This window comes from Arachis stenosperma, chromosome 5 (genome assembly GCF_014773155.1).
Source record: "Arachis stenosperma cultivar V10309 chromosome 5, arast.V10309.gnm1.PFL2, whole genome shotgun sequence".
In the NCBI taxonomy this organism is placed as follows: domain Eukaryota; kingdom Viridiplantae; phylum Streptophyta; class Magnoliopsida; order Fabales; family Fabaceae; genus Arachis; species Arachis stenosperma.
The window spans coordinates 1,731,123-1,756,894 of NC_080381.1; the positions used below are offsets into that span (position 1 = coordinate 1,731,123).

Genomic DNA, 25,772 nt, shown 5'->3' on the forward strand with positions numbered 1-25,772 from the left:
TTGGGGTTAAGAAGAGAATATGTGCTTATCGTTAGGTTGTTGCTATCATTGTTGGATTGAATAATTTATTTATTTGTTTTAGGGTAAGATGCTATTTCATGAACCTGCTAAATTATGTTGGGGTGGTGACCAAGAATGATAAGGACCATTCAATAATTTGTATTATACATTATGTTGAGTATCATGCCAAAAGTGAGGTTTCATTTGTAAGTTTGAATTAATTAAAATAATCATACATCATCTTCATGAAAACCTAATTATATCAATATTCGTCAATATTTTTTTTATTTTCCATTTTAATTTGTATATATATTTAAAATTTAATTTTAATGCACTATTGATATAAAATCATTTTATACATATATTTAAATACATAACGTCATATTAATAAATTAAAAATAATCATCTGGTGGATAGAACTTTGGAGGAGCAGTACAACTCTGCTTCGTGTTCTTCTTGAACTTCTTCTTGTTGTAAAAAAATTCTCTAGTGGAGGGCGGTACTGGGCCCCATTTTACTTCACACGTGTACAACAAAGTGTCGTGGCCTCTCATCTTTCTTAATAATTAAGATTAAGATAATAAGTGAGATTATTATATCTTGCCACCTAAGGTTTCTAATGCATGATTTGTCAAACTATGAGCCAATGAGTTGTTTTTCGTCAAGGTCGTCACTTGTGTATATATATAGAATTTGATTAAAACTAAGAAACACATTGTAACATCATTATCATTATTAGTTATTATTAGAAATATATATAAAGTCAATTATATTATGATAAAAAGAAAACCAACTGATATGGGTATATTTCTTTCGTGAATTGGGAACTAGAGAATACTATTCATTAGATACCAAGCTTGTGACTCTGATGAGATGAATATTGGACAACTCAGGCTCAAAAGTTCGACCAAATTAAAGGAGGAGGAGGAGGAGTTGGAGAATATAAAATATGAAATATGACAATTATTATTTTGGAGTATGGAGGGGTGGGCATAGAATAAGGAAGAATACGGTAAAACTATTGGTTTTTCATGGGCATTATCGTCCATTTAAAAGGTGTATGTAGCCAAAGCCAACCGTGAGAAATGAGATACAATGCGTGTGTGAACACGTATGGGCCGTAATTTGCATGGAAAGGCAGTAGTGCGAGGGGTACTTTGGGAATGTGTGTAGAAAAAAATATAAAAAAAATCTGAAATTCTTTAAAATAAAAAACTTTAAATTTAATTAAAAAGATTTAAAATTCAAAGTCAATAAAAAATTAAAAATTTATCTGTATCAAACTTATTTGACGGTTTATACATTGATTGAAATTAACTGCTATATTATTAATTTTTTAATACTATTTTTTTATTTATTAATATTTTAAAATAAGTTTACACAATCTATATAAAAGACAATTAATAAACAAAATAAGAACAAGAAACCATTTTTGCATAAACTCTAACAAGAGTTAAAATAGAGCCTTCAAAATAAGTTATTTTATAAAAATTAGATATATTAATAAAGTAGATGAGAGTTGAACCCACATCTTTTTTCATGTAATAACTTATAATAAATGAATAACTACGAAACTAGTTACTTAATTTAGTAATTTAAAGCGTTAATTTTTTATTTTTTATTTTATTAATATGTATGAAATTCGAAATAATTGAATTTTATATTTATTTTAAAAAAATTTGATATTTCTGCAGATAGAGTAGAGTATGGTAGAATAGGGTTTAAAACTTTAGGATGCGTGTAAGGTTAGGATTGAAAGATTTTTAACCTATAGATAAAATAAGGTAGAATTTTAATAAAATTTTCAACCCGCAAAAAAAGTTAGGGTAAAGTTCAAACCCTACCCTACCCTACCCTACACTACTTTACCCATTGTCAACCCTATACAAAAGTAAGCTTATTTGACGATTTTTTATTTTATTTTAATCTTTTGTTATATAAAATCTCTTTTAGTATATAAAATATTTTTTTGTTAACTAATTGTTTAGACTCTAGATAATTTATTATAAAAATATATAAATGTATGATAAATTTTTTATTTATATAAATATTAAACAAAAAATTGCTAAAATTATAAAATAATTAAAAAATCAAACGAATTGATCGTCTAACTCATTAACTCAAACGAGTTAAATCAAGTTAATATTTTTTTGACTAATTTAAAATATGAATTAAATTATTTTTCTAATTTTGACTGCTCGATCCCAAGTCATAACGAGCAGGTTCAAACTCGGTGCACCGTTTGACACTTCTAAATGTTACAATAATGAAAAGTCCGTGAATAAAGAATAGAGAAAAGTTGTAAAGAATTTAGAGTTGAGGGCAGAATGGTTCACTATTTGCGGCCGAAAGTGCGTCAATAAATCACAATTCCAATATCAAAATTTAACAAAGGCCAAAGTTGATTATAACATTTTAAAATTAATAACTTTGCTGGACTAACAAAATGATTTATTTCTATTTTTGTTTTTTTAACTAATTAACGTACTAATTAATTCTGCCATTTAACTTTTTATAAATGAAAAGGGAATGGATAGGGTTTGCAACAAATGGATCAAGTATACACGTCATTATAAGTCATATCTATTATGATGTTCTTATTATGGGCATCAATGTGAGAATTTGGATCCTCTAAAATTTAAATTTCACTTTAGAGAATAAAGTATGATCTTCTATCATTAAATAGTTTTTCTTTTATATTTATTTTTGATTCTACCTATAAAATCAATTGTGAGAGATCACACTTTACTCTCTAAAGTGTACAGCTCTCATTCTTTAGTGTAGGTGTTATCTTAGCTTAGCTTGTGAATAAAGAAAACCAAAATTGAATTCCAAAACCATTGTTTCATTCATAATAACCAATGCAATTCCTTCTTCAATCTCAATCTCATCCTTGGTTAGCTTATGCTATCAATGGACCCACTTTCAATCATAGTTTCTATAGCATGCTCTACTCTACAGAAGTGGACAATTCTCTGCCACTATTATTCATTAAGAGTAACACTCACAATTAACAATCAATTAGCCATAACTAACTTATTTGAATATGGATGCATGCCAGCTTATATGACAGAGGCTTCTTGATTACAAAAGTTAAGAGGGCAATATTATTCAGATAATAAAGTTGATGTGAAAACAACCCATGCAATAATTAGAATCCACATACATAATTAAAAAAAAAAATTCTAGAATAATGTATTCATTTGTCAACAAGTATAAAATACATAATAGTATTGTACCAAAGTTTAATTATGCTACTATGCAAATTTGTTAGACATTTTGTTAAGTCATGGCCAACCTGCTCCCATTAGGATATGAAGCGTCACCCAAGTCAAATATAAAGATACAAGAAAGCATATAGTTTGAGAAATTTTGGCTTGTGAAGGGGTAACATGCATGAATCAATTATTGAATTTAATGACACCTAGAATTGGAGCAAGTACAAAGCTTGAAGGGTTAGCTTGTGAACCACTCTAAACCTATTATGTCACTTTGTTTGAAAAATATATATACAAAGTCTAGCTACCCCACACCAACTAAGTCGGGGCATAATATATACATATTATTTCGGTGAAAGTTTGTTCTTATTATTATTGGTAGTATATAAACTATATATTATATAACTCTTAAAAGGTGTAACACTATAGCCTTAAGCCCTGAAGATATGGCTAAGAATATGATTCGTTTATTTGTTTAAGGAAAGGTTCATGATTACTTTGAAAAGAAAATAGAATTATACTGATGGTATATGCATTGAAAATGTTGTATACAAATGTAACATCTCTTACATATCCCTCTTTGACATACAATAAATTACCTTCCAAAGAAGAACAATTCATGTCTTCACCTCTGTCCAGTAACACAATTTTGCCTTCAGTCCAGTACAATTGTGCTTAAGTGCATTGCAATACTGATCTGCAGAATAAGCTTTAACACATTGCATAGGAGCGTTAGATATCATTGGCTTTACAATACTAGCCAGTAGGTGCAGTAAACCTGAATGATGTGCAGATGAGGCAAATAAACAAGAAGCAAGACATATACTTTTACATGGATTCTGTTGGTGACAATTTTAACACTGATATTATATTAGGGGCAAAAGAAAACTTAGAATTTTGAGCTGGTAGGAAGTCTTTATCATTACAAGTTTAACAACACAACATATCTTCTAACAGATTGGTGTAAATAAAATAGACACCAGTCTTTTAGATTTACAGTCATCATAATATCAAGTTGTTCAGGGAAATATATAATATGCATAAGCAATGAAGGCAATATTAGTAAGTTGATTTTGTGTGAAAACCAGATAGAGCAATCATGTGCTAAATATAAAGTGTGATCTAGACACCAGATTCAGAAGCAGTTACTGTTGTTAACTGCTGTGTGAAGTATGAAGAATGAACAACAAATTTTCAAGAATATGAATAATACATAAAGTACTAAGTATCATGTTAATTGAGAATGATTTAAAAAAATGAGTTAGACTACACACATGCTCTGCTATTTATGGATAACGTAAAAAAAAATATAGTCATCTAAGATAATATAAACTAACTTCTTGCCTAATAATCAGTAAATGATGCTAATCTAATCAAGATAAACTGATAAACACATTTGATTACATATTTCTACCAGAAACATTTACAGTTGCACAAATGTTAATAATCTAGCACTCTCAAACAGAAGCTATTGATCTCAACGTGCCTCTACATCGATCATCGTATTGTGGTCTGTTTGAACAGACTGTATTGAAAATTGATGGAGATTTAGCAAGTGAACATATGACATAAACCGGGTTGACTGTGGATTCTTATGCGCAGTTTCATAAAAACATTTCAAAAAGCACACCAACCATGATTTGAACAAAATTAGATAGCATCAAGTTTTTAATAGCAATTAAGCTGCTCATGCTCTCATCAGTTACCACTAAGGCACTAAACTGATACGAAAAGGTAAAAAAGAGACACTTGGATTTTGATATACTACAAATGAGAGAATTCATTTTATTACAGAAGAGAACAGAACAGACAGAATAGAAGCTAAATGCATCAGATTTTGTTTAAAACCACATGTTCTTTCAAGAGAACTGCAGATAAGTAAAATTTGGTTAGTCATCCAAATTTTCTACACATGAAGGACTTCCATCTTACTTACTCTTACTTAACGAAGCTTTTTCCACTAGGTGGGGTTGGTTGCATAGATCCAAAGATGTCATTGCATTGTGCCCATGCATTCGGATGCAACAAAGTTTTACATTGGCTAAGGCAGATATTGATGCGTTAAAACTTTCGACCACTGTACCTTGTCAGTGGAGACTGTAAACTATTAGAATGGCCTCACCGTAACTAGTAGTAAAAATAGACAAAATGAACAGTTAATCAAGTATATGAACAGAGAATCTGCAAATCTAACTAATTCAGGCTATACAAGGCAGCTAGTTTTCCTAAGATATTTTCTACTTTTTCCTTTTTGGAAAAAATGATTCCTAAAATCATTTAAGTTATCCACCACAAGAATACATGAAGTAACTGAAGTAGGACCAACAATTAAGCTGCTAGAGTCCTTCAGTTGAAAATTTAGAACTACATAACCAAAAAGGTTTATTCACCTCAATTATCTATGCCACCTATAGTAAGTAAATCCGTGGGAAGTGAAGCAGGATCAAGTTCCCAACAATCTTTCAAAAGTTCAGGAGTATCGTTACAAGATAATTTTCGAGCAGGAATCTGATGAGAAATTAACCACAGGTCATCCTTTCCAAGAAATTTAATAGCATGACTTCCCCTCTCTTGTCTCTTAAATACAGTCTTGTAACCATCAACCTTCTCAAGATATGCCATGCTCAGACCAGAGATTTCACTGTAACTTGTTAAGAATACAACAATGTCATAGCATCTCTTACCCTTGGGTGCAAAATTTTGTTCATCTGCATCAAGAGTTGCCTTACCATAAAGTGCCCATACTGAGCCCTTCTTTGGATAAACTTGGTAGACCTCGCGTGCTGCTCGATCACAGTCCACAACATGAGAAAATACATTTACTGAATTTATGGAAGCCTTCTGGGTAACTTTAAATCTTCCACAAGGCATGTGAAACCCCATTTTCTCACAACTAATAATCTTTTCGACCCCATTGTTTTGTAGATCAAACCAACTTATACTCACTTGAAAAGGGTTTGCTGAAAAAACTTCATCAATCAAGGCATAATGCCTTGGCATTCCATCAATATCATCGTATACAGCCCACATTTGACCTTTCCTAAAGCTTCTATGAGTTCTATCTTTGTCAAAATCATAAAAATCCGAATCCACCACTGTGAAAGTCTCCAAGTCCCTTCCACCAGAATCACCGTGCTTCTCAGGTCTCGCTTCCTTTTTCTTCAGAGAGTCCTCTTTCATCCCCTTGACTAATGGCTTCACACTCTTCTTCATACTCCTACATTCCCCAGCCTCTAAATCCTTGTTATTTTTCAACTCACAAAGTCTTTCCCGCCGCTCGCTCCTCCTCTCTGTTTCAAGATCTTCTCCATTTTCTTTTAGTTTCAACTTCATCTTCTGCCGAGCTGTTCGCTTTACTTCAGACTGAAACTCAGCCAATGTCATCATTTCCTCCCCAGCTTTGACCCTCTTGGGTTTTGAACTGTCCAACACCTCCCCAACCATATGCTTCCTCTTTCTCAAATCCCCACTTCTCAAGCTTCCTCCAATATCCTCTCTTTCACTCTCCAAGACCTTATTTCCCACTTCGTTACTCTCAACTCCACCCGTCAAACACCTGCTCTTCATCAAGCCTCCACCTTTTTCAATACCTACTTTCCCTTTAGTCCGCGTTCTCAAATCCCCACTTCTCAAGCTTCCTGCAACACCCTCTCCTTTGCTCTCAGAATCCTCATTTCTCACTTTACCACCCTCAATTCCACCCTTCAAACCCTGGCTCCTCCTCAAGCCTCCATCTTTTTCAACGCCCATTTTCCCTTTCACACTCTTGGCTTTTCTCCTCGACACAAAATCCCCCAATCTCTCATCATCATCCACCACCTCTTTTGATTTCAATTTCCCAACCCTACCCTTCCTAGCTCTCTCTGCCTCTTCTTCTTCCTCCTCTTTTTCCTCTCTTTCAGACCCATCATCATCACTACCCACCTCCACAGCCTTAAAACTCTTCCTGCAAGAGGGGCATACCAGATTATGTCCCAGGTACTTCCTCTCAAACTGGTGCAAGAGCCTGCAAGTGGAGCATGCAGTCCAAAATGTATCCCCGTCCTCTTCACCAACATTCTCCTTCTCCTTCTCATCCAGAATCCTCAACCTGCATTAAACTTGACAATATCAATAAAGCTAGTAATCCAACAAGAGCACCATAGTGTCCATGCTCCCTATTTACAATAGCACAACCATCCAACAGAATCTAACTAACTTAACAAACTCCTAACCAACTATTATCAAGTACTGTGCATAACCTGAGCTTGACATCGTAGTCCCTCTTCCATGCCCTGTCGGAGAGCAACCGGAAGGCCTCGGCAACGAGCTTGAATGCCTCATCAGATGCCACGTGGGGGCTCTTGTCGGGGTGGAGTAGGAGCGCCAGCTGCTTGTAGCGCTTGCGGAGGACGGAGGCGGGGGCGAAGGGCTCAGCACCGAGGACGGCATACCAATCAGGGAAAGGGGAGTTCTTAGAGGCGGCGGCGCGGAGAACGGTGAGGGCGGCGAGGGTCTCGGTGACGCCGGGAAGATTTGGGGCGAGGCGGTGGGCGCGCTTGGCGTAGTTGAAGGCGGCGTTGAGGTCTCTGGAGGAAGTGAAGTTGGAGTCCGCCAGGGACTTGAGGCGTAGAGCTTCTTGCTCGTCTCGTTTTGTGGGTGCCGCCATTGGAAGTTTGGAATTTGAAGAAACGGTGTCGTTTTGGATATATTGGGAAACTTGAAACTTGAAACGGTGTCTCGGCCTCAGTGTCAGGGGATGTTTACCGCTGCACTCTGCAAACCCTTCAACAGCTCAACCCATCCGCTATTCAGCTCTCTGCTATTCAGTTTTCACAATTTTTAAAATAATTTCCAAATTGAAAGACTTCGTAAAATGACGAAAAAAATAATTTGTTGGGTGGTGAAATCTTAAAAAATTTTAATTATTTTATTAATTTTGACTAAATTTATAATTAAATTTTTGTATTATTTTTAATTTTATAAGTAATTTTTTATTAATAAAAAATATTAGAATTAATAAAATATTTTTAAAAAAATATGTAATTAAATTCTTAATTATAAATATTTTTAATTTACGAAAAAATATCGTTAATTCTAATATTTTTTATTTTGACAAAGACTTAACTATAAAATTAAAGATAATATAAAAATTTAATTCAAAAAATATAAAAATTTAATCGTAAATTTGATAAAATTATAAAAATAAATAAAATAAATAAACCTCTAAAAAAATGAGATTGTTGATAATTTTTAGAAAAACGAAGATAAATAGAATCCATCAAGGACAAATTGTAATTTTTTTAAACAAAATTTAAGAAACAAAATCATTGGAGATGGATTGCAATTTTTTTTTTAATTTTAAAAAAGTGAATTCATCTTTTTTTTCTTTTACTTTTCATAAAGCAAATTTGCCATACACAAATTGCCTTTGTTATTATATTTTGATTTTTTAAAACTAAAATACATGAAAATGAATTTTAAACACTATTTCAGTAAATAAATATATTATGTTATTTTTTTCTAAATACTATTTTAAATACTATTTTTAAATACTATTTCAGTAAATAAATATATTAAGTTGAAAAGGTCACAATTTTCTAGATCACCTACTTTTTTATAGGGTTTTATCACTTGTTGAGCTATAATTATGTCAAAAATGATAAGCATCAACCGATATAATCATCGTTTTTAAGTAAAAAAATTTCGTACCATGTATACTTATATTTATTAATATTAAGTTCTTTAATTCGGACAAAAAAATCGCATAAATGAATGCACTTAAAAACTAGGTTATCACACTTAAAGTAACTACAATTTTTCTATTAATGTTATACGTATTTATATATACACTTATCACAATCTTCTTAAAATATTGTTAGTTGTTAGAAATTCTACTAGTAAGTGTATTTTTATAAGTGTGATGATAACTATTAAATGTATCTTCTTATATAGATGAAGCATTTTTCACATAATATATGATGTTGATACGTTTACACTAAAACCAAGAAAAATCTCTCAAGTTGTAAATGAGATACCTAATGTATCTATCTCCTTATAATTGTAATTAAAATAATTAATATTACGTAAATTGATAACTAATTTATTTATTTATTAAAAAAATTCCCAAAATATACACTCACCTATTAAATTACAACTTAAAGTTGTTTTACAATATAACAGTTTATGTAAGTTATCCAATATTAATAAAACATAGAAATGAAAACAATAATTATTTTCCCTGAGTATATATATAACAACAAAACCTTGTCCCACTAAATGGAGTCGGCTACATGAATCAAACGATGTTATTGTGCTCTGTCATGTATCATGTCTACAGAGAGACCGTTTACACTCATTTGTCCACCTCATAGATGATCTTCTTAGGTCTTCCTCTACCTTTCACCCATTGTCTATCTTCTATCTTATCTACTCTCCGACCGGGTGTTTTGTCAGTCTTCTTCTCACATGTCCAAATCATCTGAGACGCGATTCAATCATCTTTTCCACAATGGGTGTTACTCCAACTCTCTTCCTTATATCTTCGTTTCTTATTTTATCCAATCGCGTATGACCACTCATCTATGTCAACATGTTTATCTCTACCACACTCAACTTATGTTCGTGCTCCCCTTTTGCCGTCCAATATTCCGTACTATAAAGCATAGTCAGCCTTATAACAAAATATATATATATATATATATTAATTGTTATGCATTTTAAGTGTAAAAAGTTTATATTGATAATTAATTAGCTGTTGAGATGTAACTTGTAAGTAAAGATAACTATTTTTAAGATATCTATTATATGTAGTGAAAATATAAGAAAAAATTGGTGTATAATTTTTATATTTAAAAAGTATTTTTTATTGTATATAATTTATAAAAGAAAAAATATAGGTAAATAATAAAAATACTAAACAATGTGAATAATGGATATATCAGATGTTCATTTCATTAGGTGTGTAGATGGTTATTCTAATATTAAGATTTAGGTGGATAATTTAGAAGTGTAGTGTATTTTGATTTAATTGGTAGTTATTCATGTTGTTCAAAAAAATTATTGATTTACTACCATAACCCTTTATAAAAAATATAATTTTCATATTTTGAAGATTTAAAAATACAAAACCTTTTAGTCAAAATATTATATATTTATCATCTTTATTAAACCTATATCTGTAATTATTTTACATATTTTATTTATAAAAATGAATTAATAAATACACTTATGAATATTAATGCACTAATAATTATTAAAATTATTATTTTTTATTTACGTGAGAAGGCTTAATACATTTAGATAGTAATGTACACTCTTTTACATATATGAGGTGGAGAAGGAAAAAAGAATATTGAAATAAAAAAAAAAAAACAATTACGATGGGCAAGGGAGGAGGTAATGGGAATTTCGAAAATTACACTGCCCAGGAACACCGTACACGACCCCATAGTTCGTCTCTGTAAACACCAAAACAAACCCTAATTCGTGATCTTTCGCAATTCTTTGTTCCCTTCTCATCCACCACTATCTTACGAAGTCAAAATCACATCTTTTCTGCAATTCCCAAATATCAGTTACGATTAGGCAAACAAATTTCAAATTTTGCCTTCTACCCCCCACCCCCACACTGTTCTGTCTTGCATCTCGGTTGGTTGTTTTCCTTTTCAGATCAGGTTCAGATTTTTCTTCTGCCCCAGCTTTGGAGGATCCCTCAGCTTCCCTGAGCGGTAATTTGAAAATTTCTCAGCTCTAATTTGTGCTCAATTCGATTGGATTGTTAAAATTTTCAGCTTGTTGAATTGTTTGAATATCACTCCCCAATCTTCAATTTCAGCTGGATTTTCAGAGATCTGGTTATCATTACTCTGTAAGTTTTGACGTAGAATAATGTACTAGTCTATTGGTAAGGGTGAACAGAAATTATAGGTGCCATGCAGGGTTTGTGGATAACATATGCTTCCATCAACGGTTGGAATTTGGATGATTTGGCATTTGTTGGGAGGGAAAATGGAGTAACTGGTTGGTTTTCCTCGCAGTATAATAAAAAAAATTGTATCTTTGTTGAAAAATTCAGCACTGAACAATAGAAATGTGCTTTATCTAATAGGCTTGATTTTACAGTGGTGGAATTTGGTTGCCTGTTTTGGAGAATGGTGTCTTTTTTAGCTGCCTTGTAATATAAGCTATGTTTATGGTACAGGATGGTTAAGTGTAAAGTTGTAAACATTTGTAAGATAGCGGCATAAAATTATGGGCAGCAGTGAGATGGATAAAACACCAAAAGAGAAGGAGTCAAAGACTCCTCCACCTGCTTCACAGGTCTAATGAGTTTTGCATGTTTAATTTGTATTGGCACTTGATGGTTCTTTGTGTGTCGCATCAGAAACATTTGTTGTTTTTTCAGGAGCAATCTTCAGCCACCAGTACCGGAGCCGTTAATCCCGAATGGTCCAGTTTTCAGGTATTTAATGAAAAAATTGCCAGTGGTGGTTTATCATGTTCTGATTGCTGTCAAGATTCAATTTTGATTTCTTAGCTCACTTACAGGCATATTCTCCTATACCTCCACATGGGTTTATGGCATCAAGTCCCCAAGCCGCCCCATATATGTGGGGTGTCCAGGTAATGGGTTCATTCACACATTAGTTTAGAACATTGTAAGTTAACTCAATAAAATTGTGTATAATTGGTCAAACCTATAGGCATAACTAGACCTAAATAGTCTATACATTAGCTGTAGCCCAATGACAAATCAAGAAAAAATTGAAATATGATTTTTGGGACATTTGTTTTGTCAGTATATGCTGACAGAATGGAGTAGCGTACCACTTTGGGAGAAATTTGCCTCATGATTTGGTTACAGCAGGCCTTTTATGTGTGAGCCCTATTATAATCATCATTCACAAGGATTTTGCCTATTTTTAAATTTAATTCATCTATAAAGCTGAATCCCCTAGTTTTTCATTGTTGATATTGTATTCAAATAAAGTTTACGAAAAACTCCTATAATACTGTATTAATAGCAGGGAGTTTAGACATTTAGTAAGATCCTTCACAAATTTATTCTTTGGCTTTATCATCCTTCATCCTTTGTGTTGTTCTCTGCTATGTTGCCACTAATCTGTACTTCATCGTACTAATTTGTAAAGTTATGAAATATCCAAGATCGAATTCTGCCTTGTGCTTCCTAATTGATAAAATTTTTATCTGCAGCATATTATGCCTCCCTACGGCACTCCAACACATCCCTATGTTGCAATGTATCCCCATGGTGGCATATATGCTCATCCATCCATGCCTCCGGTATTGTTTCCAAAATGTTCATTGAAGTTATGTTTTTGATATTGAATAGCTAGTTGACTAGTTCACCAACCACGTTTGCACATTATTTATACAGGGATCTTATCCTTTTAGCCCTTTTCCCATGCCTTCTCCAAACGGTATTGCTGAGGCTTCAGTGAGTTTTCCCCCTTCTGCATTTTACTGTTTCTTTTGCTTTCTATATCTTTTTCTCTTTGTTGAAGAACTTGTCCTTGTCCATGCATTGAAATTTTTCTCTTTGTTGAAGAACTTGTCCTTGTCCATGCATTGAAAAAGTAATCTATGAGTCTGCATGCAGGGAAATACTCCTGGCAGCATGGAAGCTGATGGAAAGCCTCCTGAGGTGAAGGAAAAACTGCCAATCAAAAGATCAAAAGGAAGTTTGGGCAGTTTGAACATGATTACAGGGAAAAATAATGAGCCCGGTAAAACAGGGACTTCTGCTAATGGAATTCATTCAAAGAGGTAAGATTTGTCTTGCTGATGAATCTAACTGTTGAACTATGTCCTCTTATTTCAATATAGTAATCTGGTGTTTCCAAAAGGATGCACTTGCTTCCTAAATTCCTGCTAAATAATTGAGGTTATACTAGACAAGATAATGGTTTTTTTTCCCTTTGGTTATGGAATAGTATTATAGTGTTATGTTTCTCAAGCTAGATAAATGAACTTGTCCAAAATTCATTTGGTAGACTAAAGTTTTGCACCTAATGGAACCCTTTTCTAGCCTCACATGTTCAAGAGCACAATTTTGTCTTCAGAATTGGATGGGTGATTATGAACTTATAGCAAAAATATGCTGCCTCTGTCCCATAGAGTGACAGATTGAAATGTTTTAGAAGGATTGGCAGTGTGGTATATATACTGACTAATTACACTGATACGAAATCTCGTGTTTTCAGTGGTGAGAGTGCAAGTGAAGGTAGCAGTGAAGGAAGTGATGCTAATTCTCAGAATGTAAGTTAGTTTACTTGTCAGCTTACCACTGTACTTCCAAGACGTTTCTGTGGATTTCTTTCATCAATTATAAACTTGAAGGACTATAAGATATGTAAAGAAATATTTAGCCAACTTGGTTGATTTCAGGATCAAGAGTAGAGAGAGTTGTTCTGCATACTACATTCATATATTGCTGAAATGGAATTGCATTAGGAAATTTCTAGTGTGAATAAGAACTGTTATTACCTAATATAGATAATGCTATAGAGGCATGAACATCCAACAACTTCAGATTTCCTAATATTTCCTTTCTAAACTATAGGAAATTACAACCATTGAATTGCATGTCTGAGAAAATGAAGAAAAATTTTCTTTTATTAAAAGTTTGTTATAAAACAGCATAACATATCATGAGGCATAGTACAAGTGGCTTGTGTTTTTTCAATAATCAACCTACTAATGGATGCAAAAAATTCTGTTATTATATAATGTCAATATATAAGATATATGATTTACATCATTTGTAAATGTTAAATATGTTTAAAGGCATTTGTTTTTGGGGGCTTGGGATGAAGATAATGAAATGGGTCTGGGTTTTTGAAATCTCCAATCTTTTGAAATCTTTAATGATTATCTTTGATGATGTGTTGTATATATCATTTGTGTTTTGTGCTCTACAATACCAGTTAGTTACCCATACAGACTGATGTTCTTTTTACTTTTTTGTTGGGTAGGAATCTCAATTGAAATCAGGGGGAAGACAGGATTCTTATGAAGGTTTGGCATAAATTACTCCTTGCTGTTGCCTGTTCTACTATAGGCTCATATGTAGGAATGTGGTATTGTATATAAACTTGCAAAGTATGTTTGTTATAGCTGAACTGTGTCATTTTTTGGTGGATTACAGATGAACCATCTCAAAATGGCAGTTCGGCGCATGCTCCTCAAAATGGGGGGATTAATACACCTCATGCGGTTGTTAATCAAACCATGTCTGTCATACCTATCACTGCAGCCGGTGTTCCTGGAGCTGTTCCTGGTCCCACAACAAACTTGAATATAGGAATGGATTATTGGGGCACACCGACAGCATCCAACATTCCTGCTCTTCGTGGAAAGGTTCCGTCTACTGCAGTTGCTGGAGGGATGGTTGCTGCTGGATCACGAGATAGTGTTCAGTCGCAACTTTGGCTACAGGTTAATTCTAACTACAAATCAATAATGTGTCTTCCTTGACAACATATTATCAAGATGAAAAAAAATTAATTTCTTATATGTAACTATAACCCGAGTATAAGATCTGAACTACCAATTGCCTTTTTCTGGACTTTCACGGATTAATAACTTTGGTATACTGCTCTTAACATTTGTCTCAGACCTATTTTTAAATTTTTGTTGTTACACTACTCTTTGAACCTCTTCTAACCTTTATATATTCTTGTTACCTTATAGGATGAAAGAGAGCTTAAAAGACAAAGGAGGAAGCAGTCTAACAGGGAATCTGCTCGAAGATCCAGATTGCGCAAGCAGGTGACAGAATAACCTATATCCTTTTTCTTTGAAGGTTGATTATCATATAATTTCCCTGTGCCTGATTCCTGTTTGAGTTTGCTGTTTCCAGGCTGAGTGTGATGAGCTAGCTCAGCGTGCTGAGGCTTTGAAAGAAGAAAATGCTTCTCTGCGGTCAGAAGTTAGTCGGATCAGAAGTGAGTATGAGCAGCTAGCCTCTGAGAATGCAGCTCTCAAGGTGATGTTAATTTCTTAAATCACTAGAAAAGTAGGGGATTGAGTTTTTTCTCCCATCAACTTGGTTAAGCACTTCTCCCCTATTTATTTCCAAATTCAAGGGAAGGAGTATTTAAGTTTGGGGGGAAAGCTTTCTTCTCTCCCCCTTAAATAATAAAAATCCAGTGACCTAGGATTTAGGTTACTGTTTCTCTCCTTACTCTTCCTAATACCTTATCCATGTATCCGAGCATAGCATGTATTCTTTGACATTTGGTTTTTGGATTAACCAAACCATGTACAGCCCTATTGATAAGCACTCGCTAGAGTAATAGGCAGCAAAGGCTAGAGTAATAGGCAGCAAAGGATAGGTCCATGGAAACGAATTATGTGTATTTGAATGTTTATTAAGCAAATAAAAATACTTATGCAAAATTTGCCTGTGATGTCTGACTAAAAATACAATATAATCTACAGGAGAGACTTGGCGAACTACCTGGGACTGATGATCTTAGGTCCAGAACAATGAATGATCAGCCTGCGGCTGATGACCCTCAACAGAGCGGACAGGCAGAGGCCGTGGAGGGTGGCAATTAGGAACAATATATACTTGCCGCCACATGTGGCATTTGCAGGAAGATAACCTAACACTAATAGCCAAGAGCGAGTCCTTGTTTTGGAATAGCTTGTAGCTCAAATTGTACTAAAGCTGACCCATGTTATAGTCTCTTAGGTTCTGTTTATGTTATATGATCCCTCATTCCTAATTTGGCAATTTTTTCCTGAAAACTACTTGGTTTGTGTGTAGACTGTAGAGAGTGAATTCTATTTAACTTATCTGCAGCTTAAAAGCTAGTGTTTCGGGTTAAAGTTATATGTAGTTGTTAATGAAACTTAGTCTTGTCCATCATATGACTTGCTGTACAAAAAATTCATTGGGGGAAAAGTGAACCGCTCTGATTCCTGCTCCATTACCATATCTTTTATATGGTTCATTTGTTTGGTGGTGTCAGCATAGGAAATGAACTAATCTGTTAAAACAACTTTTTTGCCGTTGGCTGATCCTAAAAATCATAACAGATGCAACGTCTCTCTTTGCTTCTGCTACTTCCGTCTTGATTTTTATTTGGATCCTTACCTTTATGCTGAGAGAGATTTCCTCAGGATCTTGCCATGGAAAATTCTAGCTGGCCTCTTTGCGCTCTTTTTGTCCGTTGTATCCATGATGGTTGCATTTTGTGCAGCACTTGTTTCAGTGCTAGGAGAAGATCATCTGTTTCTAATACTTTGCTATGGTACTTGCAACTATTCCACTTATGGTATTCATGCCATCACAGCTGCACCTTTCCCTTCAGATTTTCGATTCTACAATGAGATCAAATATTTGCAGTCCCATTCAGAAAGGAAAACCTTTGTAGTTTGTATTCAGCATTCATTTTGTACATCACCTCATTTTGAAAAAAAAAAAAAGGTTACTCTATAAAGAACCAAACATAATGAAAAAGCAGAATCCATTATTTCATTAAATTGATGACGAACTGAAGGTTTTTTATTCAAGAAAATTATCAAGTGATCAACATTCCCCTGTTTGCGGCTAGGTTCTTTGAATGAGATTTAAGCCAAGTCACTAACCTGTCTTTACTTATCATCTCAGCTTTGATTTTAGATAAGTTTGCCATTAATAAAAGTTTCATAATCTTCTTTATCTACTAATAATAAGGATTACTGATAACACGATCTCAGAATCTCACTCAATCATTTGCAATCATACTAAAAAATTCATTAATAATTTGCAATAAATAACACACAATCATATGATAATGTACAATACAAATGCAGTAATTAAAGTATTACATTCTTAATTTCCCAGCCCAAAGTCTTTGAGAAGTTTGTTTCACCACAATATTTTTCACATGAGCAATCTTTGGCCAGTCATTACCGGTATCGGGTTGACACCTTGGCATTAACAAGGGGCAGTCCCTAATGATCAGGGTATCCAGAGATTTGAGCTTTTCAATTCCTTTGGGCAAGGAAGCCAAATTCTCACATTGACAAATCTCTAGTCTAACAAGTGAGGTGATATTTTCTATCTTTTCCGGCAGAGAGGTTAACCCCGCACAATCATGAAGCCTGATTTCTCGCAAAGACTTAACCTTTTCCAGTCCCATTGGAAGGGACTTGAGCTTGGGGATTTCCCTTATGATCAGGGAATTAAGATTTTCTAGATCCTTCCATTCGTCAGGGGATCGGTCAAGATCAAGAACGGGGCAGGTCTCAATGGTGAGGCTCTGCAGCGAACTCAAATGCTTGAAACCTAAGGGCAGAGCCTCTAATTGCAAGCAATCTCGAATGTGGAGTTTCTCAAGGGAAGTGAAATTCACGAGCCATTGCTCCGGTGGGGATTTCTGAATGCTTGCTATGAACATGCACTTCAAATTGGAGAACGGAACTACTTCTGCTTCTTTAGCCGTTTTGGATTCTCCATAGCGTATTGTATCCCACACTGGCTCCACGCTTGATTCTACCAACTCCAGCATTTTATCAAGAGTAGGATATAGTGGCATGCGAGTCAAGTTAGGACAGTACTGGATCTGTAAACTTGATATACAGCTGAAGATGATTGACTTTTTGCTTTCTCCATCAGTAGTGTTATTATCGATTCTCCACCAACTTTCGAGTTTAGGACAGTCCCAGAGTGTTAGCTTCTTCAACGATGGAAAAAACGGATGAACGCTTTCGTCATATTTTTCTGCAACGAACCTCAGAGAATGCATCCTCCGAAGCTCGAGAACCTCGAGGCTTCGAAGTTCATCCAGCCCGGGGAGAGGTTCCGATGTGGAACAGTTGTACAAACTGAGCTTGACGAGGCAATGGAGGGAAGGAATCCAGCTAGGAAAGTTGTTACCTTTGTAGCCTACAACGTGTAGTTCGGTCAGATTCGTATGCGGTTTAAGAGCTTGCAGCGCTTTTTCCTGGTCCTGCTCGTTTCCCTTATCGTGTTGATCCAACCTAAAAGTGAGTCGGCGAAGGTGCTCTTTTTTGTTCATCCATTCTGATGATGAACCTTGGAATTTCAACCTCTCCGGGTACATAATTTCCAAGTGCCCCCTCAACTCGTTGAGATTCCTAAGTTCCTCGGATGCCATAGGTTCGTTCTTTCCAACAACAAAGTTGGACAAAGTTTGAAGAGAAGTCAGGTTGTTTATTCCACGCGGCATGCTCTGAATATTAACGCAACCATCAATGTGAAGGTGTGTGAGCTTAGTTAGATCCTTCAAGTCCTTGGGCAACTCCTTGAGGAGGTGACACCGGGAAAGTTTCAGCGTCTTCAATTGGGAAAGCTTGGTAATGGAATTGGGAAGCTTCTCGAAGTTATTATGGGAAAGATCAAGATATGTTAAGTCCTTCAGCTTTCCAATTGAGCTCGGAACCATATTCATCCCCAAATGTTGCAGATCCAACACGCACAGGGCCTTGCAAGTGGACAACACCTTATCGCAAGTGTACTCATTCATGCGCTCCGCTTGCTGGTTGCCAAGTACAAGAGGAGACTCAACCATTCCATGAAAAAGAATGGTCCTCAGACCCTTCGCTCTCTTCTCCTCCTTAAGGAACAATTCAAGTTTCGAAACGGAATCGACTAACCTCATATCAAACGATGCTCGTAGAAGCGGCTCCTCCTCCACGCCGGTGCTGATAAACTCGTCTTTCTTTTTCTTGGCGACAAAGCGTGCCAGCTCCTGCACGTAAGGGTGCACTCTGCAGCTCTTCACTACGCCGTCACCACCCTCCTCTCGTTTCACGTCTTGGAATATACCTGAGGCAACGAAGTCATCGATAACTCGACGCCAAGATTCTTCCGGCGGGACGAATCCTTCGGCGATCCAGAGATGAATTAATCTATCAGCATGGATCAAATAGTCATCAGGGAAAAGGGACAAATAAGCAACTAACTGTACAGCAAGAGGCTGGAGACAAAACTGAAGCCATTCGCTGAGTTTATCTTTTTCGAGAGTCCCGGCCCTGGACTCGCGAAATTTCGACACAAGCTTTGTGGCTAGAGGTGGGACTCCAAGGCAGTTGTGCAGAATTTCTTTTATTTCTTCCTTGTGTTTGTTACTGCTTCCGAGACTTGTGAACAGAGACCAACTCTGTTCTTCATCGAGGCCCTTCAAGGGAAAAACATGCATAGCTTTGTCATCAAAACTCTGCCATGTGCGACGTGTAGTTACGATTATTGCTCCTGCTCCAACGGAGACACCATGCTTCCTTAACTCGCTCACTTTTGATTTACTAATCTCAGCTCTTAAATCGTCAAGCACAAGCAATGAGGGGTTCCCGCTGGATGTGGCCGCCGCCTTTACAGGTCCTGCAATGGATGCCAGATCATCAAATGTTTTGCCAGCGGCATTTAACCAAATCGGCCATCCGAAACGGCCTTTGACATTGTCGTCTTCGCAAACGAGGAGAGCAAGTGTTGTCTTCCCTATTCCTGCAATCCCCGTAATGGCAACCACAGGAGGAACACCGTTTTCACCAGCAGGTTCTTTCATCAGTATTTCTATGATCTCTTTTTCTTCCCTTTTTCTATGGATTGCTCCGACTATGTTGCTTTTCTCCAGCAAGTCGTCGTATTCCGAATTTTTCATTTCGGTTCCCATCCGATGCCGGAAAATACTTGTGATTTGCTTCCGAAACGAGGCTCCGTCACCCATGCTGCTGCTTTTTTTCCCTTTGGTATTTTGGTTTGTGTCAATGAATTAGAAAAGTCACTATTGATACTCTACCACGGGTTAAGCTAAGGAAATACATGGAGCTAGTACTCTAATTTATTCCACAATTAAATTATCAAAATAGTATTTAAAAGTTTGTATCAATAAAAATAATTTTAAAAAATATTAAATATATATCCTGAAAATAGATTTTAAAAATTAGATTTTACTATAAATTTTTATAATTATTATTAAAAAAATTTTATTTTAAAAATTTAATAATTTTGTATTAAGTGAATTAAAAAAAATTAGTGTGAATGATTATATTTTTTTAAGAAAATAAAAAATTTTGTTTTGAATTTTTTTATAAATTTTTAAAATATTTATTTAAATATTACTACAAACATTTGGATCGAATAAATCGTTTGTTAAATACAAAAATTTTTAATTTTTTTATTATATTAAAAATATTTGTTTAATAACATCTTTAAAAAATTTTTTATCAATAATGACTGAATTTTTTGAGTACCAAATTAATAATTAAATAGTTAATTCTCTCTTATTACTATTCGATACCATGATGTGTTTGTTGAGTGATTACAGGATTTATAGAGCAGGAATGACATAGAGGATGAAGTGGAAGCATGCTAAAGCAGAAGAAACATAAGAAATTGAAGATTTGAGAAGTTGAGGCCGACGCGAGCGCGTGGCTGAAGCACACACGTGACCAAGCCATCTTCCAAGCCACGTGTACGCATGACTGAAGCGTACGCGTGACCTTGTGCAAAGTCCAGGCGATGCGTACGCGTGGCTGGCGTGTACGCGTGATGAGCGTCACGTGCTGCAATTAAGGGAATTCGTTGGGGACGATTTTTGAGCTGATTTTGGCCCAGTTTCAAGCCCGAAAACGAAGTCAATACGCTGGGAATGGAGCTGGAACAGAAACACTTACACTTTAGCTTAGTTTTTGAGTTTTGAATTCTAGTGAGAGAAACTCTTACTTCTCTCTAGGATTTTCGGTATTCTTAGTTTTACTTTCACTTGGATCTTGATTTTCGGTATTCTTAGTTTTACTTTCACTTGGATCTTGAGAGAAACTCTTATTTTCGGTATTTTCGGTATTCAAGATATTTAGTTTAGATCTTACAAATGTTATAATATTTCCAAAATATTTTTTTTTGTATTGATATGTTTTATATTTTTAATTACGTAAGTTTGATTAGTTTAGGTTTTATTAATATAAGTAAATATGTAATATGATAGACATGTTTTTAGAATTATATTATTTATTTTTTTTTAAAAAAAATTTGAAAAAAAAGGCTAATATTTTCATGTATTATATATAATATTTTAAATAAATTATATTTTTAAAATATTTTGATGAAAAATAATTTTATATAATAATATCTTTAATAAAATTAATTAATTAATAAATTTTGAATATAATAATCTAATTATTTGTCAAGTAATATAAAATAAAATTTTAATTATTTTATATTTTTATATTACAATTTAAAATTTTATTTTAATATAATTTTTTAATATTATAAAAATTTCTTACGTAATAATTAATCTTATTGAATAAAGAATACTCATATTTTTGTATTTATATATTTTATATTTAATTATTTAAGAGTAAAAAATTCTGTTACTATTTAAAGTATTGTATATTAAAGTATTGTCATTTAAAATATTTATTTATGTACTAGGATATTCTGTATTTATTAGAGTCCATCAATGCTCTTCTTTCATATTAGCCTTTGATTTTCATCTAATCAAATCTAATGGTCTATATAAATGTGACCTATCCAATAAAAATGATTGTGCTCGTTTTAGACATACCCAATATAATACATAACATAAATTATAAGTACCGATTTGTATAACTAAAAAAATTGTGACTCACACTTTTTGATTTTTTGTCCTATTTAAAATTATAATTTATAATTTTTTATTATTTTTAAATTTTTTATCTTATTTAAAATTGTTACTCGCAATTTCTTTTTATCTTACATACCTCTGATATTACTATATTGCACCAAAAATCATAATATTAACAAAAATTACCAAAAATAATACAATACAAAAATTTAGCCTCATTTTGCATTTTAAAAATTTACATTTTAGTTTTTCAAAGATAATTTTAGATTGATAAAATATATTAAGTGTAGGACGATAAACTCAAAAATAGAAATTATATTTTGACAGTTTTTTATAAATTACCTTAAAAAATGAAATATGTTTGTTCTCCAAAATTAGTAATTTTTACAATCATTTATATCTCTGGGTATTTTTTTACTTGAATAGAAAAAAGTTCAATAACAATTGAAAAAAAAATAATTTAAAAATTGAAACGTTTTTCAAAACTTTTATTTATTTTCTAAATATTTTTTTTTAAATATTCCCAAAAAAAATGAATCACATATATGACTCATTTGTTACTTATAAAATAAAAATAGATTTTGTTAAATTAAAATTCTTCAAATAGCGGATCAGACTTTTTATAAGCTTATCTTCTTCTTTTTCTTTTGTTACTTATAAAATATAAATAGATTTTGTCAAATTAAAATTCTTTAAATAGCTGATCAGGCTTTTTATAAACTTATCTTTTTCTTATTATTATTATTATTATTATTATTATTATAGTAGTGAATTTTATTGCTCTTTTTATTTTAACTTTTACACTCTTATTTTTTATAATTTGATTGAATTAAATGTGTAAATTGTTTAGTTCACCTTTTTGTATGATAAACAATTAAAATGATATTAAAAAATTTATACTATTAACAAAAATAATTCTAATAGATATGAACGACAATAAATTCTCAAGAATTAAAGAAATAAAAAAATTATTATTGATATGACCAGTAAGATCGGTTACGAGTTATAGCTCGGTAACGTATCAACCGACCATTGGCAAACATTTATTTCCGTAACGTCGGATACACGATTAATGCTCTTCCCAAGCGTTACACCTCAGAGAAACGGCCCGAACAAGCATAAAAGCAAAAAGACCAGAATGAAGAAGGTACGCAATCTTTCTAAGAAATCTCTCCATATACACATATTCTCTCACTGACTTGAGCGTCGGAGTGCCTTTGCAGGTACCTCCCCCTCCTGGTCTTCCTTCGCAGAAGAGGTTAGGATCGCATTTCCGGAGCTCACCGATCTCCTCAAAGGGACGACCTATATCTCGGCTCGAGCCGGTAAGAACATTGGCGCTAGAAGGAGGGCCCTTAGGGAAAAAAATCATCATTCGTGATAAACCCTAAAGATCCCCACACACTCCATGGCTGACGTTCCCCCGCCCTCCCCATCCGAACTTTTGAGGATGGTGACCGAGCTTCAACAGGCGAACCAAAGAATGGCGGAGGATAATCAGAGAATGCAAAACCAAATTGCACAATTAGTACAAGCCCGCTTGGAACATAATGATAACAATCACGAGAATAACGAACGAACCCATGTTTCCGAGACACCACAAACTAACAATGAAGGAGATCATCACGATGAAGAGGCCCAGCCAGACAATGAGGATGAACAACCTGATAATCCAACAGGGCCATTCACAGCAGACATAATGAATTTCCAACTTCCTAGACAATTCACCCTTCCGTCAACCCTAACCCCATATGATGGGTTGGGCGATCCAAAGCAACATGTCAAGAAATTCCGATCTATCATGATTGTTAACGGTGCATCTGATCCAATTCTTTGTCGATGTTTTCCATCTTTTTTAGACGGTCCTGCACTTGACTGGTTTTGTTCTTTGCCTGCAGATTCGATATCTCGCTTTCAGGAGTTAGCTGCCCAATTCGAAGATCATTTTGCAGCATCCGCAATATACCTCCATGACTCCGATTATTTGACGACTATTAAACAGGGACCTCAAGAAAGCCTGAAGGATTACATCACCCGCTTTACAAAGATAGCCATGAGGATCCCAGATCTCCACCCAGAAGTTCATCTACACGCCATTAAAAGCGGCCTTCGTCCCGGAAAATTTCAGGAAACTATCGCTGTAACAAAGCCCAAAACTTTGGCCGAGTTTCGTGAAAAGGCCAAAGGTCAAATCGACGTTGAAGAACTCAGGCTGGCAAGGAGATCAGAAAAATCGGCCATAAACAAGGAAGATGATAAAAACAGAGACAGCAAAAAGCCATTCAAGCCGATCCCACGCTATGACTCATACACTCAGTTCAACACAAAAAGAGATGATATTATCAAGGAGATTCTCAATTCTAAATTAATAAAGCCTCCTCGCAAAGCAGGCAATTACCCAGAGCCAAAAGGCCTCGACAGATCCAAGTATTGCACTTTTCATCAAAAGCACGGACACACGACTGATGAGTGCATCATTGCCAAAGATCTCCTCGAGCGACTAGCAAGGCAAGGGCACCTCGACAAATTTATTTCAGGGCATATCCAGAAGAACACTACTCCTGCCCCTGACACGTCGACAGCAGCCACGTCCTCCAAAGGGAAAGAAAAAGCACCGGCCCAACCTAGAGGGGTAATAAATTGCATTTCAGGGGGCTACGCAGGAGGCGGCCACACAAGCTCGGCCCGAAAACGTACGTACCGAGCAATGCTGACAGTCGCAGATGGACTAAACGATCCCCAGCCGTTGGCAAATGTCCCAGAGGTGACTTTTCGACCGGCCGACTTTAACGGTGTCAACAACAACTTAGATGACCCAGTCGTAATCTCCATTCAGTTAGGAGACCTAATAGTAAGAAAGGTTTTACTCGACCCAGGAAGCAGTGCGGATGTTCTATTCCACACGACCTTCGAAAAGATGAAGCTGCGCAATAACATACTACAACCATACTTAGGAGACCTGGTCGGATTTTCAGGAGAACGAGTTCCAGTACTGGGATCAGTGTGGTTACAAACCACACTCGGTGAGCAGCCATTACATAAGACACAAGATATCCAGTATCTTGTGGTCGATTGTTTTAGCCCTTATAATGTCATTCTGGGTAGACCTTTTTTAAATAAATTTGCTGCAATCGTATCTACTATTCACCTTTGTGTCAAGTTTCCTGTGCAGGACAATCTCATAGGTACAGTTCACGGCGACCTCCAAGAAGCCCGCCAATGCTACAATATGAGCTTAAAGCCACTCAAAAAGATCGGACGATCACAAGTCAATTCCATAAAGTCAGAGCCGATAACATCAGCCGAATTAGACCCCCGAGCCGACTTTGAGGATCGGCCTATGCCAAACGAAGACTTGACAAAGATAACACTAGGTAACGATCCGATGAAGTTCACTTTTGTCGGCACTTCCATGAGCTCAGAAGACAAGAAAAGCCTTGAAAATTTCCTCCGAGAAAATGCCGACCTATTTGCATGGACCTCTGCCGACATGCCAGGAATAGATCCGTCTGTTATAACACACAAATTGGCATTAAACCCAGCGGCCCGACCAATCTCCCAGAAAAAAAGAAACCTCGGCACCGAAAAGCGAGAAGCATCAGTGGCCGAGGTAAAGAAACTAATAAATGCCAACTTCATCAGGGAAATCAGATTCACAACATGGCTGGCCAATGTGGTTATGGTAAGAAAAAATAATGGTAAGTGGCGCATGTGCGTCGATTTTACTGATTTAAACAAAGCGTGTCCCAAGGACGCTTACCCTTTACCCTGTATTGATACTCTGGTTGATAACTCTTGTGGTTACGGCACCTTAAGTTTCATGGATGCATATTCTGGTTATAACCAGATTCTTATGCACCCAAAAGATCAAGAAAAAACGGCTTTCATAACCGAGAATGGTAATTACTGCTATAACGTTATGCCTTTTGGTTTAAAGAATGCAGGGGCAACATATCAACGGTTAATGAATAAGATCTTCGAACAGCAAATAGGG

At 34.9% G+C, this 25,772-nt stretch overlaps 3 protein-coding genes across 7 annotated transcripts; 1 reads left to right on the top strand and 2 right to left on the bottom strand.

The window, feature by feature from the left end:
- Positions 1–3,789: 3,789 nt before the first annotated feature.
- On the bottom strand, positions 3,790–7,997 carry LOC130979327 (uncharacterized). Its single transcript, XM_057902745.1, has 2 exons — positions 7,460–7,997; positions 3,790–7,308 (listed from the first exon to the last, which is right to left on the bottom strand). The coding sequence occupies exons 1-2, from the start codon at positions 7,864–7,866 to the stop codon at positions 5,610–5,612; spliced, it is 2,106 nt and encodes a 701-aa protein (XP_057758728.1). The 5' UTR covers positions 7,867–7,997; the 3' UTR covers positions 3,790–5,609.
- A 2,547-nt stretch (positions 7,998–10,544) lies between these two features.
- On the top strand, positions 10,545–16,545 carry LOC130981860 (bZIP transcription factor 16-like). Of its 5 annotated transcripts, XM_057905595.1 has the most exons (15): positions 10,546–10,927; positions 11,035–11,067; positions 11,138–11,219; positions 11,401–11,519; positions 11,605–11,661; positions 11,748–11,822; positions 12,414–12,503; positions 12,598–12,657; positions 12,820–12,986; positions 13,424–13,478; positions 14,195–14,237; positions 14,368–14,657; positions 14,913–14,990; positions 15,082–15,207; positions 15,663–16,414. In XM_057905595.1, exons 4-15 carry the CDS (start codon positions 11,451–11,453, stop codon positions 15,780–15,782), a joined length of 1,230 nt encoding a protein of 409 aa, XP_057761578.1. In that variant the 5' UTR covers positions 10,546–10,927; positions 11,035–11,067; positions 11,138–11,219; positions 11,401–11,450; the 3' UTR covers positions 15,783–16,414. The 5 variants fall into 5 exon arrangements, with proteins under 5 accessions (XP_057761581.1, XP_057761578.1, XP_057761579.1 ...); XM_057905596.1 differs by lacking the exon at positions 11,138–11,219; XM_057905597.1 differs by lacking the exon at positions 11,035–11,067.
- A 483-nt stretch (positions 16,546–17,028) lies between these two features.
- Positions 17,029–19,900, bottom strand: LOC130979577 (putative disease resistance RPP13-like protein 1). Its single transcript, XM_057903038.1, has one exon. It carries the CDS (start codon positions 19,898–19,900, stop codon positions 17,036–17,038), a length of 2,865 nt encoding a protein of 954 aa, XP_057759021.1. The 3' UTR covers positions 17,029–17,035.
- Positions 19,901–25,772: the final 5,872 nt, after the last annotated feature.